The sequence below is a fragment of the Equus przewalskii genome, chromosome 12, assembly GCF_037783145.1.
Source record: "Equus przewalskii isolate Varuska chromosome 12, EquPr2, whole genome shotgun sequence".
NCBI lineage: Eukaryota > Metazoa > Chordata > Mammalia > Perissodactyla > Equidae > Equus > Equus przewalskii.
The window spans coordinates 32033288-32054131 of NC_091842.1; the positions used below are offsets into that span (position 1 = coordinate 32033288).

General features: G+C 48.5%; 1 protein-coding gene across 3 annotated transcripts in view; it reads right to left on the reverse strand.

Annotated features, from left to right (window-relative positions):
* The window catches only part of SHISA9 (shisa family member 9), a 333409-nt gene extending 316715 nt beyond the window's left edge, over nucleotides 1-16694 (reverse strand). For 2 of the 3 annotated variants that reach the window (XM_008518028.2, XM_070568515.1), the window contains exons 1-2: nucleotides 15398-16691; nucleotides 2976-3103 (exon numbers count right to left, since the gene is read on the reverse strand). In XM_008518028.2, coding sequence (XP_008516250.2) covers nucleotides 2976-3103; nucleotides 15398-16083 — 814 coding nt within the window. In that variant the 5' untranslated portion in view covers nucleotides 16084-16691. Of the gene's footprint in view, nucleotides 1-2975; nucleotides 3104-15397 lie in introns of all 3 variants that reach the window. The other variant, XM_070568516.1, reaches the window with a different exon arrangement.
* Nucleotides 16695-20844: the final 4150 nt, after the last annotated feature.

Sequence of the window (20844 nt, forward strand, 5' to 3'; positions counted from 1 at the left end):
AATGACAAAAATATCTAAAACTAATAGCAACAAATGTTGGAGAGGTTGCGGAGAAAAAGGAACCCTCATACACTGCTGGTGGGAATGCAAACTGGTGCAGCCACTATGGAAAACAGTATGGAGATTCCTCAAAAAATTAAAAATAGAATTACCATACGATCCAGCCATCCCACTACTGGCTATTTATCCAAAGAGCTTGAAGTCAGCAATCCCAAAAGTCCTATGCACCCCAATGTTCATTGCAGCATTATTTACAATAGCCAAGACGTGGAAGCAACCTAAGTGCCCATCAACAGACGAATGGATAAAGAAGATGTGGTATATACATACAATGGAATACTACTCAGCTGCAAAACAGAACAAAATCATTCCATTTGCAATAACATGGATGGACCTTGAGGGAATTATGTTAAGTGAAATAAGCCAACTAGAGAAGGATAATCTGTGTATGACTCCACTCATATGAGGAATTTAAAATTGTGGACTAAGAACAGTTCAGTGGATACCAGGGGAAAGGTGGGGTGGGGGTGGGCACAAAGGGTGAAGTGGTGCACCTACAACACGAATGACAAACATGAATGTACAACTGAAATTTCACAAGATTGCAACCTATCATTAACTCAATAAAAAAAATTTAATTATAAAAAAAAAATCATCCCTTCTTCTGAACAGGCAAATTTTCCCCTGGATCTATAATATATAAATAGCTCCTATAAATCAATAAAAAGATAAGTCATGACAAGGAAACTTATTATTACTACTGGCTACTGAATTAATTTGTTATATAAATTAAACTTATTAATGTAAACCTGTGGCAAAGCTACATGCTTCTTATTTTCCAGATATTCCCAAGAATGCTAGGAAATAAGGATTGGACGAACCTAGCAGGGTTATATGAAATTAATATCTGTGGTAATTCTTATGAGAATGCAATGTTTGTAACGTGACACCTGGAATTCTTCCCTATAGTTTACCAGGAATGCTCTGGTGTAATTCCACCCAGCAGAATATTACAAGACAATTTTTTCTTGGTCTAAAAGATCACTGATTACTGAGACAAAAATATAGACTAAAAGCAAGAATTATAAATACATCAAATTAACCTGTCACAAGAGACTTCTGGTTTACTTGGTACCTGAAATCTATCTCTGAGAAATAATTTATTTTCAGTATCCCTCTAAACAAAAGTCCCTTATTAACGCAAGCTTCATGAATGTTCCCTGCCTTTTTGCCTGATGGAATGACAACACTTGGGTGACTTCCGTAAGCTGTTATTCCATTTGAGTGCTGGTTCAAAATCATCTTAAAAATGGAAACTTCAAATGAGAAACTAGTTAACGGGCACCTTTTACAGCCACGGGCTCAAGACCATCTCAGCTTTCTCCACTCTGTGATCATAGTCAATCACTTATGACGTGTGGGACCCACATACATCCATGTTCAACTTATTTCCCAGGGCCAGCTGAATGAGAATGTGCTCATTTCCATCAAAGCCAGAACTGGATGCAGCAGTTACCATGTCAGAGTTGGTACAATTTACCGTATCTTTCGGGGCTGTGAGATCTGGTCATAAAACTTCCAATTGCTGGTGTATTTTGATCTAAAATATGACGATTTCTCATACCCTTTTATGATCCAGTTCATAAACAAATAATGTCAAATTACTTAACATAATGAAACCTAAGACATTCCATTTGGTAGCCCATTTTCAAACCATATGAACATTGACTTTGTGAACATCCTGCAACATTTCCAAGGCCGTGAAAAATTATCACCACGCAGAATCAGAGAATTTGCATCACCATTGTCAAATTCCACAAGCCTATTCCTCCACCCATCGAGTGTAAAAATTTGCAACCAAACAGTCAAAAACTATGATTCAGCAAATAAAACACCAAGGCAACTCCTGGTGGAGCTTCAGCAAAGGCGACCCAGACTAGAATATGTGCCACGCGAGAACTGTTTCTGTTTTTAAGAACCTCCAGCCACAACTAAATGCATCCTTTAAATTGTCTGGCTCTTGTTATGTTAAACCAGCCCTACACATTACTTTAATGTGGGGGTTACTTGAAAACATAATTGCTAGGAATAACCACGGTAGTACACAATTGTCAAAAACCGAACAATCTTGTTTTTCCCCACTCCCATTAGTCAGAGCATCACCTCTATAATGTATGTTGTATACACAGACCTTTGAAAGGAAAGTAAATCTTTGGAAACGCACCAAGATCCCCAAGTATGCTCTATCAGCTAAAAAAATACCTATGGAAACACAACAGGAAATGCAGCTTTTTTTCATGGCAGAACAATGGAATGGAATTTGCTACTGTCGAATCACAGATATACACCACAAACAAACATAACCACAAGTCAACACACACACGTGTGCACACACACACACACAGAGTAGCTCGTAGATTATTTTTACGAAACTCTAGTTTTATGAAAAATCGATCGAATTCTTCTGAACTAGGATCTGTTCATTGAAAACAGCTTGAAACCTAAAAGTCACAACTGGTCTACCTCAGGAGGCAGACAAATAAGCGAATGGACCGTTGGTTAACAGGTGACCCAATCAAGATGAACCAATGAAATGGGTTATTGGCTAACAGATTAACTATTTAAGATGAAGCAACCAGGTCATCCACTGGTTAACCAAGTACCCAACCCTGATGAACCAACCAAGAGGGCCATTAGTTAACAGATCAACCAAGATGAATCAACCGAGTGGTCCATTCATTAACAGAAGAACCAACCCAGTGAATCATTCTTCAACAGAGAACCTAACAAGAGGAATCGGATGATGCCAAACCCAGATTCACCCAGGAGAGATGGAATAAAACTTCTAACTGGTCAACAAAGAGAAGCTCTTAATGAACCCACACACACACACACACACACCATGAAATCTGGACGCGTGACCCCTGCACGGGTCACCACGCAGGACTGGAAATGGATGGTGTGGCTGTACTTACGAAGATTATTTATAGGGGTTCGGGTGTCCATGTTCTCGTAATGCTGGACATGGACCACAATGTTGAGGTCTCTCTCCATGTGGTCAGTGTTGCAGTGGCCCTGTGGCCTCATGACATCCGCAAGGGCCCTGAAAGAGAAAGAATTTAAATCTGTTCATTCAAAACAATGATGCCACCTCCCGTGCTCTGAGCGCTGCGCTTATGAACCAAAGACGTGGAGCCGCCATGCTAGTTAGCGGGGGGAGGTGGGGGGAAGATGTAAGTAAGATCACTGCAATTAGGGGTTACATAAGGACACCATGCAGAACAGTTCACCTGCTTGTCACAACAGCCATGTAATAGCAGTGTCACCCATCCCATAGAGCTGTTGAGAGAATTAAACGATGAATAGATGTGATGTGTCTGCACCCCATAGATTTAGTCCCCCCTAATATCTAACACTAGATACCAACACTCGATGCAGAGCAATGGCCCACGATTAGTAACAAACAACATTCAGTGAGTACTTACCATAAGCCAGGTACTATGCTAATCGCGTTACATGCCTTAATTCAACTAAGCAGCATATAAACACCTTGAGGATTATCCCTCCTTCTTTGCAGATGAGTAACCAAGGCTCAGAGAGGTGAGTTGACCTGCTCAAGGTCACACAGCCAGGAAGTTGTAGCACAGGAATTTGAACGAGAGTCTGTACTCATGGCCCTGGACGTTGCGTGCATTGGGTTTCCTGTGCTGTGGAGGGTTTGGTGTGATCTGCCCACACCCCGTGCTGGTGTCCCTCTACATCAGTAGCTAGGGATTGAGGGAAAGCATAGAACCCGGGGTGTAACTGTGTTTTGGGGCCTTTCCATTTATCATCATGTTTCATCCCCTTGACACACACTCAAGGGTCAATATCATTCTCACTAGCATTTTACAAATAAAGAAAGAAGCTGAGAGGTGTTAAGTGACTAATTAGTTCCCAGGGCTGCTGTAACAAAGTACCACAAACCAGGCAGCTTAAAACAACAGAAATTTATCGTCTCACAGTTCTGGAGGCCAGAAGTCCAAACTCAAGATGGCAGCAGGGCCACGCTCCCTGTGAAACCTACGGGGGATCCCTCCTTGCCTCTTCAGAGCTTCTGGTGGTTTGCTGGAAATCTTCGGTGTGCATTGGTTTGCAGCTTCATCACTCCAACCTCTGCCTCCCTCTCACATAGTGTTCTCCCTGTGTCTCTCTCTTTGCACGGAAATCTTTTAAGGACACCGGTCATATCGGCTTAGGAGCCCACCCTACTCCAGTATGACCTCATCTTAAGTAATTACATCTGCAATGATCCTACTTCTAAATAAAGTCACATTCTGAGGCCCACAAGGTAGGACTTTAACATATCTTTGGGGAGGCGGGGACACAATTTAACCTCTAACAGTGACCTTCACAGGTAGACGTGAACTTAGGAAAGAAGCTCACTGTTTGCACATAGAAGAGAGCAGAGATCATTGTCAAAGAGATATTACACTTAAAGGTGGACCTCACCAACACATTTTTTTTCTCTTTATCTACCCTCCATCATGCATTTATTTATATACATGATTATCCTTGAAAGATATATAATATCATAGGTATTACTGTAGATGTATGTATCTTTAACATGGGTGGTGATTTCACCATAAACCTCATTCTGTTTCTTCATTTCTCTGCACAATATGAAAACTGGCTATATAGCTGAATGTGAATCTCTTTCCTCACTTGCAACTGCCGCATAGCCTTCCAACATATGCAGCCCCCATATTTCACTTACCTGCAGAGAAGTTGGTCTCAAAATGCAACAACCAATATGGTGGAAGAAGCGACCAATCAGAATAGATGCCAGCTAGAAACATCCAGTTATTTCATTGCAAACCAGCAGAATATCAGCCCTGCTTAGCCATTTTCCTACTTACAGACACCTAGATGGTCACCAGTCCCTGCCTCTGTAAACAACACTGCAATACACATCCTCACATATGCCTCCTCTTGGACCAGCGAGAGCTTCTCCGGGGTACACACCCACAAGTGATGCTTCTATGTATAGGCTGTATCCAGATGCTCTTAACTAGCCAGAACCCTCTGAGTCCACATCAAGGGAGACAGAGAAGGAAGATGAGCTGTTTGGATGAGGCCCACACACACCACCTAAGAAGTCAATGGACACAGCCTGTCTGCTGAAATTTACCCCGGTACAGCAATGATTCTCCAAACAGTGGTCTGCTGACCAGCCGGAGGAGCATCAACTGAGAACTGGTTAAAATGCAAATTTTAAGATCCATCCAGACCCATGGACTCCGAAACTCCAGGGGTGGGGCCCGGCCCTCTGTGTTTCCACAGGCCCTCCACGTGAGGCAGCTACACAGCAAGCTTGAGAGTGTACTAGGGTGAAAGAGGCCCTGCGCTCATGAGGCAGTGGGACAAGGGGCCAGGGACCACAGCTGGGGAGAAGTGTCAGAGGTTGAGACACAGGTCAACACAGCAAGAGTCCCACATGAATTAGGGGAAAAGACTGAGTCTGCTAAGAGAAAAGAGAATAACAGCAGCTCCCATTCATTCATTCATTCACTCAACAAATATTTATTACCTACTATGCGCCAGGCACCATTCAAGGCCCTGTGTACACAGCAATGTACACGACGGACAAGATCCCTGCCTTCACGAAGCTTATATTCTAGGGGAGAAGATAAAAAGATAGTCATGTTAAATAAATAAACAAGGGCTACAAAAATGAAATAAATAAAAGTGTAACATGATCAAGAGGGAGTGGTGTATAGCAGAATTATTCATAATAACCAAAAAGTAGAAACAACCCAAATCAACTGATGAGTGGATAAACAAAATGTATTATATGGAGTGGAATATTATGCAGCCATAAAAAGGAAGAAAGTAAAGATACATGCTACAATATGAATGGAACTTGGAAACATACTCAGTGAAAGAAACCAGACACAAAAAGCCACATATTGTCTGATCCTATTTATATGAAATGTTCAGAATAGGCAAATCCACAGACACAGAAAGTAGATGAGTGGGTGCCAGGGACCAGAAAGAGGGAGGACCGGGGAGTGACTGTTTCATCTATATGGAGTTTCTTTTTTGGGATAATGAAAATGTTCTGGAATTAGATAGCAGTGATGGTGATATACTGAAAAGCACTCAACTGGACACATTAAAATGGTCGAGATGGTGGATTTTTCATGGGAAGTGACTGTGAATGAGCAAGGGGTTTCTTTTTACAGTGATATAAACGTTCTAGAATTAGATAGCGGCAATGGTTGCTCAACTTTGTCAATATAATAAAAAGCACTGAATTTTATACTTTTTAAAAAATTTTAAAAGATCTGAGAGAAAGAGAGAGTTGGGGTAATCAGGAAAACCTTCTTGAGGAGGTGACACTTGAGTTGAGCCCTGAATGGTGAGAAAGAATTGTTATGTAAAGATGATGGAAAGAACATTCCAGGCAGAGAGAGTAGCAAGTGCAATGGCCCTGAGGCTGGAAAGAGTTCAGATATTTGAGCGACAAGCAAGAAGGCCAATAAAGCTGGGAAATGATAAACAAAGAGGGGAGCATTCCGACGTAAGAACTGTCATACTCATTTTACAAAGCAAAAAATTTCTCAAATTAATGCAGCTAATGAGTGGAGGGACTGAGATATGAACCTAAGTGTCTTTGAAATGAGAGCTCAGGCTCCTTCCCACCTCTGTGCAGTAAGGATGGTCTGAAACTCAAAGGGGCTGCAGGGAAAGAATGTTCAAGGCAAAGGGTAGATGCCTCAGAAACCTAAGTTGCCTCTTTCAATTTTAAACAGATTCTTCATCATGAGCTTCTGGGGATCTCTGAGCCCCTCTGAGATTGAATGGAAATTGTGTTTGTGCATTTTTCTCAAGCAAGAAGCCATAGCTTTCAAGAGATTCTCTAAGGAGCCCCCCTAAAATTCGAAAAATATTCAGGCTTTCAAGAGGATAGCAAAGTAACCGGGATGGCTATCCATGACCTTGGTCAGCACTGCCATCTGCAGATCCCCTGGGCTTCTCCTGAGCGCTGAAATTCATGAAAATCTCCCCAAAAGCCAAGGACCCTTTCCCCCAAGGCAGCCCCTCCCAGAGCACGCAGTGGAGACGAGGAATCTTAGAGACCAGCATCTCCCGGACAAGGAGTCTTCAAGGTGTGGCTCAGTCAATCCAGGGACTGCGTAAAATGATTCGGCGTAGGGGAAGGAAATACGAGAACTTCTGTGTGTGGTCTTTAGTCCACAAAAATGAGAAATCGATTTAATACGTGTATTGCTGCTGGTGCCCTCACTAGGACCACCTATGTCAGATTCTAAGAATCAGGAACCTTGGACCAAGGAAGGTGTCTGGACACAGCACCATCATTGGGTGCATTGCACTTCTAGGCACCCCTAAGGGGATATGCAAATAAATTATCTAACTAAACTAACTATGGCTAAGCAGACACGTGGCTTAAAAATACCCCCTCATCACAAAACCACAGCCTGAAGAAAATACTGATATAGCAAACACAAGAAAACAACGGAGCAGACTCTCCCTTCCTCTTCAGCAGCTTCTCACAGGGTTAAAACAATGCTGGTCTATTCCCATCAAAATGAAGTCAGCGAAAAAGAATCAAAACTCTCATGAGCAGTATCCAAAATATGGATTTATTTATGAATGATGTACATCATCCTCAAGGTACATCGTGATTTGAGATAGTAGCTAATGATTGCGCGAAGTCACAATTAGCAGCAAATTTTAAAATATTTATTTCACCTTTAGCTCAGTTTAAAATGTCTGTTCTTACATATCTTTGTAATGTACCCAATAATTGATCACTGGTATGTGCATATACTTATTAATAAAACAAATGTGCATATATTGGGGTACATACTAAAAAAATGTTAAAAATAGGCATATGTCAAAAAAATTTAATGAATTAGACATTGGACACAACAATGTGTAAAAGCCAAACAAATGCCCAAGGATTTGGCATTTATTTGTGGCACATAGTTTGGGTGCTTCTCAAACTTTAACGTGCATTCATCTTACCTAGGGGTCTTGTTAAAATGCAGATTCTGTTTCAATAAAAGTAAGGCAGAGCCTGAGATTTTGCTCAAGCTCCCAGATTATGAAGATGCTGCTGGTCCACAGGCTACACTCTGAGCAGCAACATCCTAAAGGTACTGCGACGGTTAATTTTATGTATCAACTTGACTGGGCCATGGGGTACCCAGATTGTTTGGTCAAACATTATTCTAGATGTGTCTGGGAGGGTATTTTTGGGTGCGATTAATATTTGAACAGATAGACTGAGTAAAGCAGATTGCCCTTTATAATGTGGGTGGGCCTCATCCAATCAGTTGAAGGCCTGAATAGAATAAAAGGCTGACCGTCCTCCATGTAAGACAGAATTTTCCTGCATGATGGCCTTCAAACTGGGACGTCAGTTCTTCCTGGTTCTACAGCAGCCTACTGGCCTTTGAACTTGAACTGGGTCATCGGCTCTGCAGATTTTTGGAATTGCCAGCCTCCACAATCATGGGAGGCAATCCTGTATAATAAACCTCTTTACATCCATCTCCTATAGGTTCTGTTTCTCTGGAGAACTCTAATACAGCTACCTTATTGAAGAAACTACACTTTGCTTGATATCTCTTAACCCAGTCCAAAACAGTTATGTTGAAATGTTGACATTTTTGAGGCCAAGGATGATTGAATATTGGCAATTTCATAAGGTCCAACTGAGCATCAATTTACTTGTGTGTTACCTGTCTCCCGCCATTTGACAGTTTGCTTTGTAAGAGCAGAGATTGTGTCTGCACTAATCACTGTTCTCTCATAGCCCGCAGCACAGTACTGCTTACAACACAGGTACTCAATAAATACCTAATGAATGAATGTATGAGTGAGCGAAGGAATGAATGAGGAGATGCTTTCCTGTGTCACGTAAATCAGGATGTGCCGGGTACTGTGCTAGGCACTCAGGATACCTGACTATAAACAGTGATGGAAGGAGACAGATAATAAACTAGTAAGCCACTAAATTAGTAAGTTAATTTTAGATCGTAATGTGAAACACTGAGTGATGGGGTGGAGGGGGCTGGGGGACAGTGGTAACCAAGTCTGGGTGGTCAGGGATGGCTTCTCAGAGAAGGTGACATCAGAGCTGAGACCTGAACGTTGAGGCGGGGCCACCTGCCTGAAGTCTGATGGAGGAGATGTGAACTGAGCCAACACAACAGCTCCAAGGTGGCAATGAGCTGGGCATATTTGATACAAAAAGAAAATCCTGCATCCCTTTTCTTTCCAATTACTGTGAGTAAACAGAAGACCCCGACACTTCCAAACAGAGCTCAGAGTCCCAGCATCCTGCTTAAAAGCCTCCACGGGTCCCAAGGTCTAAACTATGTTCTGACTGGTAAGCACAGGCATAGGATTCTTGAGAATTTCCTCTCGCACCAGCAGCATCATTTATTTTTCAAGAACGCAAGGGTCGTGGGCATGAGGTGACCTTCTGGAGTAGTGGTTACTCAGGTGCAGACATTTGTCAAAGCTCATCGAACTTCACACTTAACATGTGTGCATTTCATTGTGTAAATTACCCTCCAGTGAAGCTGATTCTTATAACGCAGAAACTCAGGGCCCAAAGACAAGCAAACATTTTCTGCAAGAAAAATAATTTAGAGATTTTTCTATGGCCAACGGTATACGCATGCCCGGGCTTCTCCAGCCTGGGGAGCTGGTGGAAGCCATAGGATAACCACAAAGGTGGAGGAACAAGGCGAGGTGGAAGGGAAGTTGGAAGAAGAGAGAAAAGCCAAGGGAAGGAGGGATCTTTATCACTTGATGCCATTTCTTTGCAAGGGACTCCAGCCCTTCTGAAGTGAGTTTGAAAAACACACAGGATACTGTGCTGTGTAATTTCCACTTGGATTTCTGATTCTGTTTGAAGGTGGGCAAAATAATGACATGTGCTCCCTACTGGCTTCAAGCGTAGAAAACTTCAAACACGTTCCTGCCCCCAAGGTCATTTCTCACCCACGCGTCCACCAAGAGGGCTGGCCCTGCCGGGGGCAGACGCAGAAAACATTGCTAGCCTTGATCTTACCGTGGCTCCTTGAACTGGCCCCGATGCACACATTGCTACTGGTAGAGCATCGAGCACTCCTTTGCCATCTGAGAAGACTGAAGCCCTGCAAGGCTGTGCTTGAAGGCAGTGCAGCCTAGTGGTCAAGGACTTGCACTCTGGCCTCAAACTGTCTGGGTTCAAAGTTCCACTCCTCCACTCACGAGGTGCTTGTTCATCCTCTTAGAAAGCAATCTGTGCCTCTCAAAAGGAAGATCGTCAGAAGGCCTACCTCCCTCATTGGGGAGGAACATGAAATTCAATGAGAATTTACACCCAAGCTTATGGGAAAACAGCAAAACCAGCAAAGATTCTTCAACATCACCCAGGCCAACCATTTACCACGCATTTGATGTAGCCATACAAGGATTTTCTTTCCTATTCTGAACCTCCCACCCACTCCTGCTAAGATTTATTGTGAGTCTGGAGAAGTTACCAGACTTGGCCACTGTTGCACAGCTCAATAGACGTAGCACAGGAAAGGCTAGACTTGGCCGAGTTCCAGACTATAACATTATCCTCTTCAGCAGATAAAGGGTAGAAAAGTCCAATAATAAGGATGATGATAAAAGGGTAACAGTCTCTGAGCAGTGACCGTATACAGGCCCTGTGCTAAGAGCTTTCCAAGCCGGGTCTCAGGGAATCCGCACACAAGCCTATGACATAGCGATCATCATTATCTTGCTTTACAGACAAGTACGTGAGACTCAGAGAGGTGAAGTAACTTTCCCAAGGTCACAGAGCTATTCAGTGGCCAAGCTGGGATTGAATCTCAGGCCATCTGACTCCAGCCCATGCTGTTAAAACCAGCCTGAGTGCCTCTCCAGGGACAGCAGGAATAACTAAGTGACCTGGGTGGAGGTGGCAACTGAGAGGAACCTGAGAGATTCGTAAAGAGGGCAGTCATCACTCAGCAGCAACCACTAGTTGCCATGTGAAGATGCATGTCCAGCGTTGCCAGACCTACCAATTTCTCAAGAGAAACCGGAAATCTGGATTTCTGTGCGAAATCTCCCAGCTTTGAAGTGTTGGCAGTTGGTTTTAAAACACCATATATAATAAAGCCTCAAGAGATTTCACAGCCAAATGCAATGAGCCTTGACTGGATGCTGGTTTGAAAAACCAAGTTCTATAAGACATTTTTGGTAGAACTGGGGAAATTTGAACATGATTGGATATTTGATGTTATTATGGAATTTTGGTTCGTTTTCTTGGGTGTGATACTGGAACTGTGTTATGTGGGAGAATGTCCTTTCTTACGAGATCCATGCTGAAGTATTTTGGGATGAAGTGTCATGTCTACAACTTATTTTCAAATGCTTCAGCCAAAAAACAAAGGAAAAAAGAGAAGGAGGGAGAGAGAGAAGAGGGAAGGAAGGAGGGAAGGAAGGAAGGGAGGGAGGGAGGGAGAAAAATGAATATAAGGAGAAAGAGGGAGAGAGAAAGCAATTAAGCAAGTATGACAAAATATAAAGGATTAGTCATTCTAGATTACTAGTTCTCAGCCAGGGGTGATTCCTCCCCTAGGTGACATTTGGCTTCATCTCAGGACATTTTTTACTGTCACGACAGGCTGGTGGGGTGGGTGCTACTGGCACCTAGTGGGTAGAGCCCAGAGATGTCATCAAATGTCTTGCAGTGCACAGGACAGCCCCACAGCCAAGAATGATAGGGCCCCAAAGGTCCATAGTGCCGAGGGTGAAACACCGCGATGTAGCTGGAGGATATACGGGAATTCATTTTTATTATTCTTTCAAGTTTTTGTGTATGTTTAAAATGCTTCACAACAAAACATAGAGGAAAACTGAAAAATAAAGCGTAAGAATACGTAAATAGAACTACCTGCAGAACGAACAAGACACGTCTGCATGGTTTGGTGACCATAGCTGGCCACCATTTGCAATCACTTCTTCCAATAAACAGTGGTCGAATGCAGCTGCTGTTGCAGCTGCTGCATGAGCGGCCGTACAGTTCTTACAACACCACGTGGAAGGCCCCCACACCCTCCTGGAATTACTGTCTTTCTCCCGTTTTCACTCCTAATCAGCCCAGTGGAAAGCAGGCGATATGCCCAGCATGCTGAACCTGAAAACTGACATCACGGAGGCCTCTTCTGGAAAGACCCAAGCGCTCTGGTCACCAGGAGCAGTTTGTGACGTGGGAACAGCAACGAGCTATAAATCTTTGAAGGGAAGGTGTTTTTACATGGGATGAGAACAAACCCCCCATCTCAGTGACCCTCACAGCCCAACACAAGACAAATTAAGAGGCTGCAGCCAAGATGCTAATCTCGCCTGGAAGCCACCTTATAGCCTCTCTGATGCCAAGCTTGGTGTGCCAGCCCCACCCAAGCATCCCTGAGGCCCTGCAGGCAAAAGCTAACGAGCCCACTCCTACGGCTGGGCCTCAAAAGGATGAACTCCCCAAGCAGCACATGATGGATCTGGAAGGTACCTGGGGGTAGCCCCAGCACCAGAGAGATACACAGAAAGGCTCCATGCACAGAGAAAACAAGCAACAGAACACAAAGAGGGGTTCCATCGGATCAATTCATCCATCCCCAACCCTATAAAATATTCCCAGAGCCATGACCAGTCTTTCTCAAAGCGTGGACCGCTTTATAGAAGCCATGCAGGGAGGTTGTTAAATGCAGATTCCTGGGGCCCATTCCAGACTGATGAATCTAGAATCTCTGTGGCTACAACTCAAGAATATGCTTTTTAGGAAGCTCCCCCAAATTCCGAGGCTCACTCAATCTGAAAAGGAACGTCCGCCCAGACACAGTTGAAACCAGGCAGCTAGGGACGGCCCAATTTTCTAACTGTGTGACCTTGGGCAAGCCACCCAACCGGAGCCAAGATTTTTCTCGTATGTAAGTGGGAATTAAAACAGTGCCTGTCTCCTAGGGTAGGTGTGAGAACTAAATGAGATAATGTTTACACACACACGTACACACACAACTAGTACAGTGCCTGGCACCCAGAACTGAGCTCAGCAAATGTTACTCCCTTTTCCTTAACGGTGATTGGATGGTGACTGGCTGAACACGGAAAAGCCTGCAGAGCTTTACCAAAGTACAGATGCTCAGCCCCACCTCAGAGGTTCTGATTTAAATAATGTCAGGTGGGGCCCCTAGCCACTGGATTTTTAAAAAAGCATTCCTGGGGACCCTAAGCAGCAGCCAGAATTGAAAAATGGTACCTTACAAGCTACCGGTAAAAACCAACTATTCTTTCTCTTCCGGAGTACGCACTTCCCTCCATTCTGGAATTCTCAAAATGTATACAAGGAAAGCCTGTGTTAAGACTCTGCCACCAGAGGACTGGCGACCTCTGGATTCTGCCTCCAAGCAGACTTTTCCTTATACCTGCAGAAGAAGCTGCACCCACTGAGCTGGAGCGATTCTTTTTCCCCTAACAGAACTGCGAGGGGGCAGGACCAGGAAGTTGAGCCCCTGCTGGGCCCTTAGGTACCTAGTGGAGTCGAGACTTAACAGGAAAACCCTGATCAAAGAGGGCCAGGAGCCAGCACCACTTTCTCCCACAGACATCCGAAGGTTAGCCCCTCTCCCCACCTTGCCACCTCCCACTCCTCCAACGCGCCGCCACCCCCCACCCCCAACGCCGAGGAGGGCTCCTGTAAGCGCTGGTTTGCAAGAAAAGGGTTCGGTGGGGATTTCGGCAGAGGAATTAACCCGATGCTGCAAGGCCGCCTACCTATCCCTGGGTGAATTTCTCCCTACCAAGGCGACACCGCTGCCGCAGTCCTGCTTCCGTATGTCGCCCTCACCTTAACACAGACCCCGGGAATCAACAAGGACAGGCGGCGACTGCAGAGAAGTGAAACCAGCCGGCCGGAGGGGTTGGGGACAGGGCACCTTGGGGTTGCAGGAGGTGGGCGGGGCGCTTTACTCTTTTAGTAGGTCAGGGTTTCTTATATCCCTTCGGAGCTGACTTCCTTGGCCAAGACCTCACCACCCATCCACACCGCCCTGCTGACCCCAACCGAGAGGAACTTCCTCACCTCTTCCCCCCCCCCCATCCCTCCCCTCTGGGAAAAAAACATCGTCGGATACTCTGCGTATAAATAGAAAATAATTACTAGTGAGGTGGTGCTGTTCCTTCGCCTATTTTTGGTGGGGTTCTTTGTTCAGATTTTTTTAGGCAGGCACATGGAGCGCGTGCATACACACGCGCACACACAGGCCCCCGCCGGAGGTGTGTGGGGGGTGTGTGAGTGTGGGGGGTGGGGGACACATGGCGACTCCGGCGCCCAGACGGAAAGAAGCTAAGGCTTGCGCCCCAGCCATCCAGCTGTTTGCAGGCCGTCTGTCGCTCTTCAGTCCCGTCCGCCCGGACCTCACACCGGCCCCTGGCCTCTCCCAGGTCTGGGGGCTGCTTCCCCGAGGCTGCGTCCTCCGCCTCCAAAGTTACTGGGTTGCGCGAATCAATTTAGACACTTGGGGGAAAAAAGCAAAAGGCAAATAGCTCCATTAATCCCCAAATGCCTTCTCCCATCTGCTGCAACTTGCTCGTGCTGGGACTTGCATAATGAATAAGGCAAACGGGAAAGTTGACGAATCAGGGTGTCTGGGGGGTGAAGGCGCTCGGGGAGGGGGCTCCCGCCCTGGGAGTCCACGCCAGCCCGGGCGAGGGGCACAGCGCGCAGCAGAGGCCGCTGCCCCCGGCAGGGAGAAGTGAGGTTGGGGCGGGGGTGGGGGGGCAGCCGAGGTCCCAATTCCAGGGACCTGGCAGCTCCAAGCAAGGCTTTTGTTCTCGCCCTCCCCGCACTCTCCACCCCCTTCGCTTCATTTTCTCGAGCCGTACGAGTTGCAGGCGGCGCACACTCCACCCCTCCCTCCCTCACACACGCGCGCGCGGGCTCACACACGCCCCCCTTCCCTTTCGGGCTCGCCTGCCCCTGTTTACCTAGAGGCTAGTATCTGGAATCCAAGGGGTGGACCCCTCCCCAAAACCCAAGACTTCGGGGCCACGGGCTCCCAGGCTGTGTGTCTCAAGTCCGCTTCAATCCTTGGCGGGAGGGGGCAACAAAAGGGCGAGGGGGGCAGAGACCACCCCCCCAACACACACACACACGCTCACATATATCCACACCTGTGCTGAGCCCAGCGCCCCCTCTCCGCGCTCCGAGCCGAAGTTGGCTTCCCGGGTGACACCCTCCAGTGGAGAGGCTGGGGTGAGGGGGAGCGCCATTGCCTGGGAGAAGGTAGAGAGGGGAGAGGACGGCGAGCGGCGCCCAGAGGGGAGGGCAAGGGGGGAGGCAGCCCACCTGGACATGTGTTCCCTTTGGGGCCGGTGCGCTTTCTCCAGCCCCAGCTTGGTGAAGATGCCCACGAGCACCATGACGGCCACCACCCCGCAGATGATGTAAACGATGAGGTTGGTCTTGTCCTTGGTGGGGTCGTGCAGGGGGTCGTCCTTGCGCGCGGGGGGCTTGCCCGTGTTGAGCCAAAGCGGTGTGTCGTAGTTGGTGCAGGTGCTCTGGTTCAGTCGCCGCTTCTTAAACGTGCAGCAGAACCGGAAGCCACAAGTCCCGCAGCAGAAGATGAAGTCGCCCGAGCTGCAGTTGAACGGCGGGTCCCACTGGCCCATGACATCGAAGTAGCCCCGGCAGAAGTCTGGCGTGGGCGCCCGGGTCGGGGGCGCGTCCGAGACCCCCGTGCCCTCGCCAGCCTCTCCGGAGGCGGCCCCTGAGCGGTTGCCCCCCGCCAGCACCAGCACGCCGCCCAGCTGCGCCAGCTGCCCGTGCCCCGCTCGCTCCTGCGCCCGGCACACGCGGGCGCACAGCTCGGTGAGGAAGCAGCCGAGGAGCAGCCGGAGGACGCGGCGCATCGTGTCTCCCAGCCCGGGCTCGGCCGCTCGGCCGCCGCTGGAGCCGCTGCAGCCGCCTCTCGAGGCGCGGCCGAAGCTGCCGAGGCTGCTGCCGGGGGCTGCGAGCCGCCGCGGGCCGCACATGCAGGGAGCGGCGCGGGGCGCTCGGTGGTCTGCGGCCACTGCGCTCGGCTCAGCCCGCGTTCGCCTCCAGCGCGCCGCGCGCGGAGGGGCCGGCCGGGGAGGAGCGCGCCGGGCCGGGCGGGGGGAGGATGAGCGGGGGCAAGCGCGGGGTGCAGGTCCGGCTGGCGACAGGGGGAGGCGGGGGCTGGAGAGCAGGGGAGAGTCGGTCTGCCCGCGCCTCCCCTCGGCCGGCGGCTCCGGACTCGCCGCCCCGCGCCCGCTCGCAGGATCCCTCTCACCTCTCCAGCTCGCCAAGTGCGCTGGAGAGAGCGAAGCGACACTTGTGGAATGAAGGGAGGGCAGGAGGGAAGGGGGAGGGGGAGGAGGGCGGGCAGAGGAGGCGCGAGGGGGGGCGGGCGCGAGCTCGAGAGGGGCGGGGGCGCGGGAGAGGTGACTCGGGCGGGCGGGCGGGCGCAAGTTGGGGGGCGTGCAGAGCTGAGCGAGGCTGGCGCGCGGGGAGGAGGGAGCTTCGGCAACCACCGAGGCTGAAGGAATAGCTCGGATTTCCCGGCAGGTGGAGGACGGCGGCGGGACCTCCCGCGCCCTCTCTGGGCGGGAGGCGCGGCTCCGACCTGCTCAGGGCGCAGAGGCGGCTCCGCCCGTGGCTTTTTCAGTGGTGCGTGTGCAGGAGCTGCGGCTCGCATCTGCCCACCAGGGAAGGGGTGGCTCCGAGGGGATAGGGACAGACTAGGTGGCTTCCACTCCAAGACAGACCGTGTGAACAGGATCGCCCCTTCCAGGTGCGCGGGGCCGTCTTGTCCTTCCCACGACTGCGCCCTCCAGCCAGAAGCGCAATCCGGAGGGCTCAACTCCCTGGGCCGAGGCCAGGACCTAGGCTGAGCTGGGGAGGCGGGGTGGCAAGCTCCTGGGCCTGGGGTAAGCAACCCCGGGAGACGGGCTTGGGATGGACTAAAGTCAAAGACGCGCAGGGATTAGGGAAAGACAGCGGACGAGGCCGAGTCAATGGCATGTCCCCGAAGGGCTTTCCTTGAGACTCTCCCAGGCCCCCGGACCTACCACTTTCTGCCCCTCTTCGCCCTCGCGTTGCCTGCGCTCCACAGGAGGGCACACCGCAGGGTCTAGTGGAGCGCAAGGCCTGAGCACCCAGCCCTGGCCGCCCTCCCGGACCTGGAGCTCGCCCATCGGTCTCCGGAGCCGGCTGGCCCATGTCCCCACCGTGCTCCCCGGACATCCTCACCCGGGGCTGCAGAGCCGGGCCTTGCTTTCTTGGCTTCCAGCCTCCCGTCGCCCGTCAGCGTTTCTGAATCTGCCCTCTCTCAACTCAGCCGATTCCAGCCATCCGTCGGCCCTCTCCCGTTTCTCCCACTTCTTCCTCTCCTCTGCTTGAAATTGACTCCAGTAGCCCCCAAAACGGGATTTGTACCAAAGCTGCTACACCAAATTTAGATCTCCACACGCCCCTGCGTTTTGTTTTTTAATTGCATTAACTAAGTATACACTTTGCAGCCAGCAAGGCGATTTGCATGGAAATGATGTTTCCACCGCCCTCCTCTCCATTTGGCTTCAATAAAGGGCTTCTCAGGGCATTTTCCAATATGGACCACATGTAAAATGACATACTGGGATCCCTCTAATTGAAAAAGCATGGAGGGTTTTATTGGGACTCCATTGTAAGTTTTCTCAGAATAAGAGGGAGTTTGTGCCTTCTCTTTGAAGAAATGTCACCTACTATCTCCCGCAACCTTGCAGGGAATGACCCTGTTCCAGCAAAAACACACCAGGGCAACACTGATGGAGCATATCCAAGAGTATGCAGCCCCTGGAAGACTCACTGAATTATGGGCTGTATTATGTCCCGAACCCACGGGGACAAGACATGAGATTGCTTAACCCAAATTCATCAGATTCATTATAATGGGATCCCCAAAACAGGATGGTGTGACATGTCTGTCGACCCACACCCACCACCACTGTGTGAGTCTCTCCAAACACAAGCATTGGTGTGTGAGAGCTAATGACAGCTGACATTTACCCCTGCTTGCAACATCCCCACTAAGCTTGCTTTTTCTAAAATCTCCTCCTCACGGATGCTTCGAGCAGAGCCTAGCATCTAGCAGACGATCTGGGGATATTTGCTGAGCCACTGAGTGACCGATCCCATTGAACTCCATCCGTTAGGTAATATTACCAGGCCCACACAACAGAGGGAGAGACTGAGGCCCAAATCAATTAAACCAGTTGCCCATGGTGGCTCAGTAAGGAAATACCACAGTTGGCATTTGACCCGAGAAATTTGACTCCAGGGCCTGTGTTCTAATCACTGCAAGAAGGGCCCTCCTAAAATAGGCCTCCAGCCGGCATTACATTGTGTATTTGTTTCTTGTCTGTCTCTCCGCATTGAAATGTAAACTCCGTGGCAGAAAGGACCTTGACTTTTGCAGAGTCCCCCAGCACCTAGAAAAGTGCTGGAGGTGGGAAGCACTCAAAAATATTTACCGGCTGTTTTAATTAACTAATTAAGGTCTTTTATGCAAGACCCTCTCTTAAACCAAGAGGGGAAAGAAAGGCTCAGTGAAGGCACAGACGATGGAGTTTCTGCCATCATGACACGTGCCGAGGAGTTGGGAAATTTCTCCCCGCTAAATCAGAATTGAAAAGGGCTGCTCCAGCAGGCTTGCTGTGATCCAGGAAGCCGAGGCTCAGAGAGGTTAAGGGCTTTGTCCAAGGTCACATGGCCAGCCGTGGAAAGCCAGGGCTGGTTGCAGACTGCAGACTCCTAATCTGGGCTGGCCTGCCACCCGACCCCACTGTGGCATTTCCCAGCAAGGTCAGGGCTGAGGGCTGAGGGTAGCAGTCTAGGGGAAGAGTAGGTCACAGACACCTTTCCACAAGAGTTGAGATTGTAAAGCACCTCTAAATTTGACTTTAAAAAAGAAGAAAAGAAAGCCTTAGCAAAAAGAGACAAAATCTACACAGAAAAGACCATTTCAGAATCTGCCTCCAATCTCGGTAAAATATTGCCTGTCACCAGGACATTTGAGTCTGGTCCTCAAAGGAGACTTGCTCTGGCTGCTGCTGTGGCTTTAATTAACAGAGACTGCCCCCTGTTTGTGACAAGGAGAGTGCAGGATCCTGCTTCTGGAAGAAGCCGACCTGATCCACCCTGCCTGGTTTATTTGCCGGATCCCAAACCTTAAGCCTCCTATCCGGGTGAGTTTTGCCCAAACCAAATTCCCTTCCCGCTCCCGCCTGCCGAGGCTGCCCCCGCCCCCTGGAATATCGCCGGAGCCTCTTTCCGAAGCCTTTGAAAAATATTTAGAAGAGGGAGGAATCGTCTTAGTTCATTTTACTCGTCCAAGGAAAAAAGGCAATCTTCTCTGGGCATGTCAAGTCAGTAAATAGGGTCCCTACCTCCTAAGAGATGGCTGATTGTTGGGAACACGCCCTTCCCCCCATCTTTGGAACCTGTGACTGAGGAGGTTATTTCTTTCAGAGCTCCCGGGAGGGTTTTATAAACTCCCTAATTGGAACACCTGGCAAGTTCATGGAAGAAGGAAAACCACCATCAAATTTCACCCCCCACCACTACCCAAATGAGTCCATGCAAATGTGCTGAAATTAAAATGCAGCTCTTAATGAAAGTGCTTTCTATGAAAGAGGTGATGACATTATTATTTACAATACAGGCACTTTTAATATCTAAAGAAGAATCTCATTTGCTCCCGCCTTAATTATGTCTGACTGCGGGGCAGGCTGCAAGGAAAAGGCAATTGTACTCCGGAACGATGAGGGGAGGGGCAACGTAAGGGAGGATGCCTGCGCACCAGGACCTGCAACCAATGTCCATAAGCAACACGGCAAATTAGATTATGTGTGCTGCAGCCCTCACTCGAAGGAGTTGTTAATCGTCCTCATCAGGTGGCTTTTAGGGTTTCAAAGAGGTTTCTAAGCAACTGTTAGCCTTGAGAAAAAGAGATGAAACAGCAGCTGTTAGTTCAAAACTTCGGGAGATCCCCCAGTGAAATTCGAAACTGTCTGCATACACAGAGGGCAAGGAGGGACGTGAGGAAGAGACAGAATACTCTTCACTGATAGGTGGCAGATTGAAGAAGCAACGAAACTTGCATGCGAGGCTTGTCTTGGCTGGCCGCACCTGCCCACCAGAATCTGGAAAGTTTATATACAGGCCTTAACAGGGTTCAATAAACGTATAGAGTCCAGATGGTCTCAACAACATGTTACTCTCTCAAGGCCGTGTCCTTGAAACTGCTGCCAGTGTGGGAACAGTGGGTGGAATGTACATTCCAAGGACGGGGGGCAGGGGAGTGGGTAAGGAGCCTCTGATTGCCCAGATCAAGCTCAAGTTCAGGTCATCTGGCAGTCACGTCCTCTCAATGACCCACTCCAGCAGAAGCCAAAATGTAGCTATCACCTTACCAGGTTCAAGCAACACAGTGATTTGATATATTTTACTCTCTTGCTCTGAACAAATAAGGGAAGCCTTATATAAAAGAAGTGAAGTTGATATCGGCTCAGCACAAGGTTGACATAAGGGAAGCCATATTGTGCAAAAGAAACCATACTGTAACTTGGAAAGACCTGGTTAACTAACCCAGCTGGATATGCACACACTGAGAGATATACAAGTTCTGTGGATTTTGTGGCCCCTCCCAGCTGCTATAAATTGATAACTTTGTTCTTTTGAGTTCCTTAGGAATGTGATGACCCCCAGACAGAGAGTCCATGCTGATAGCCATCATC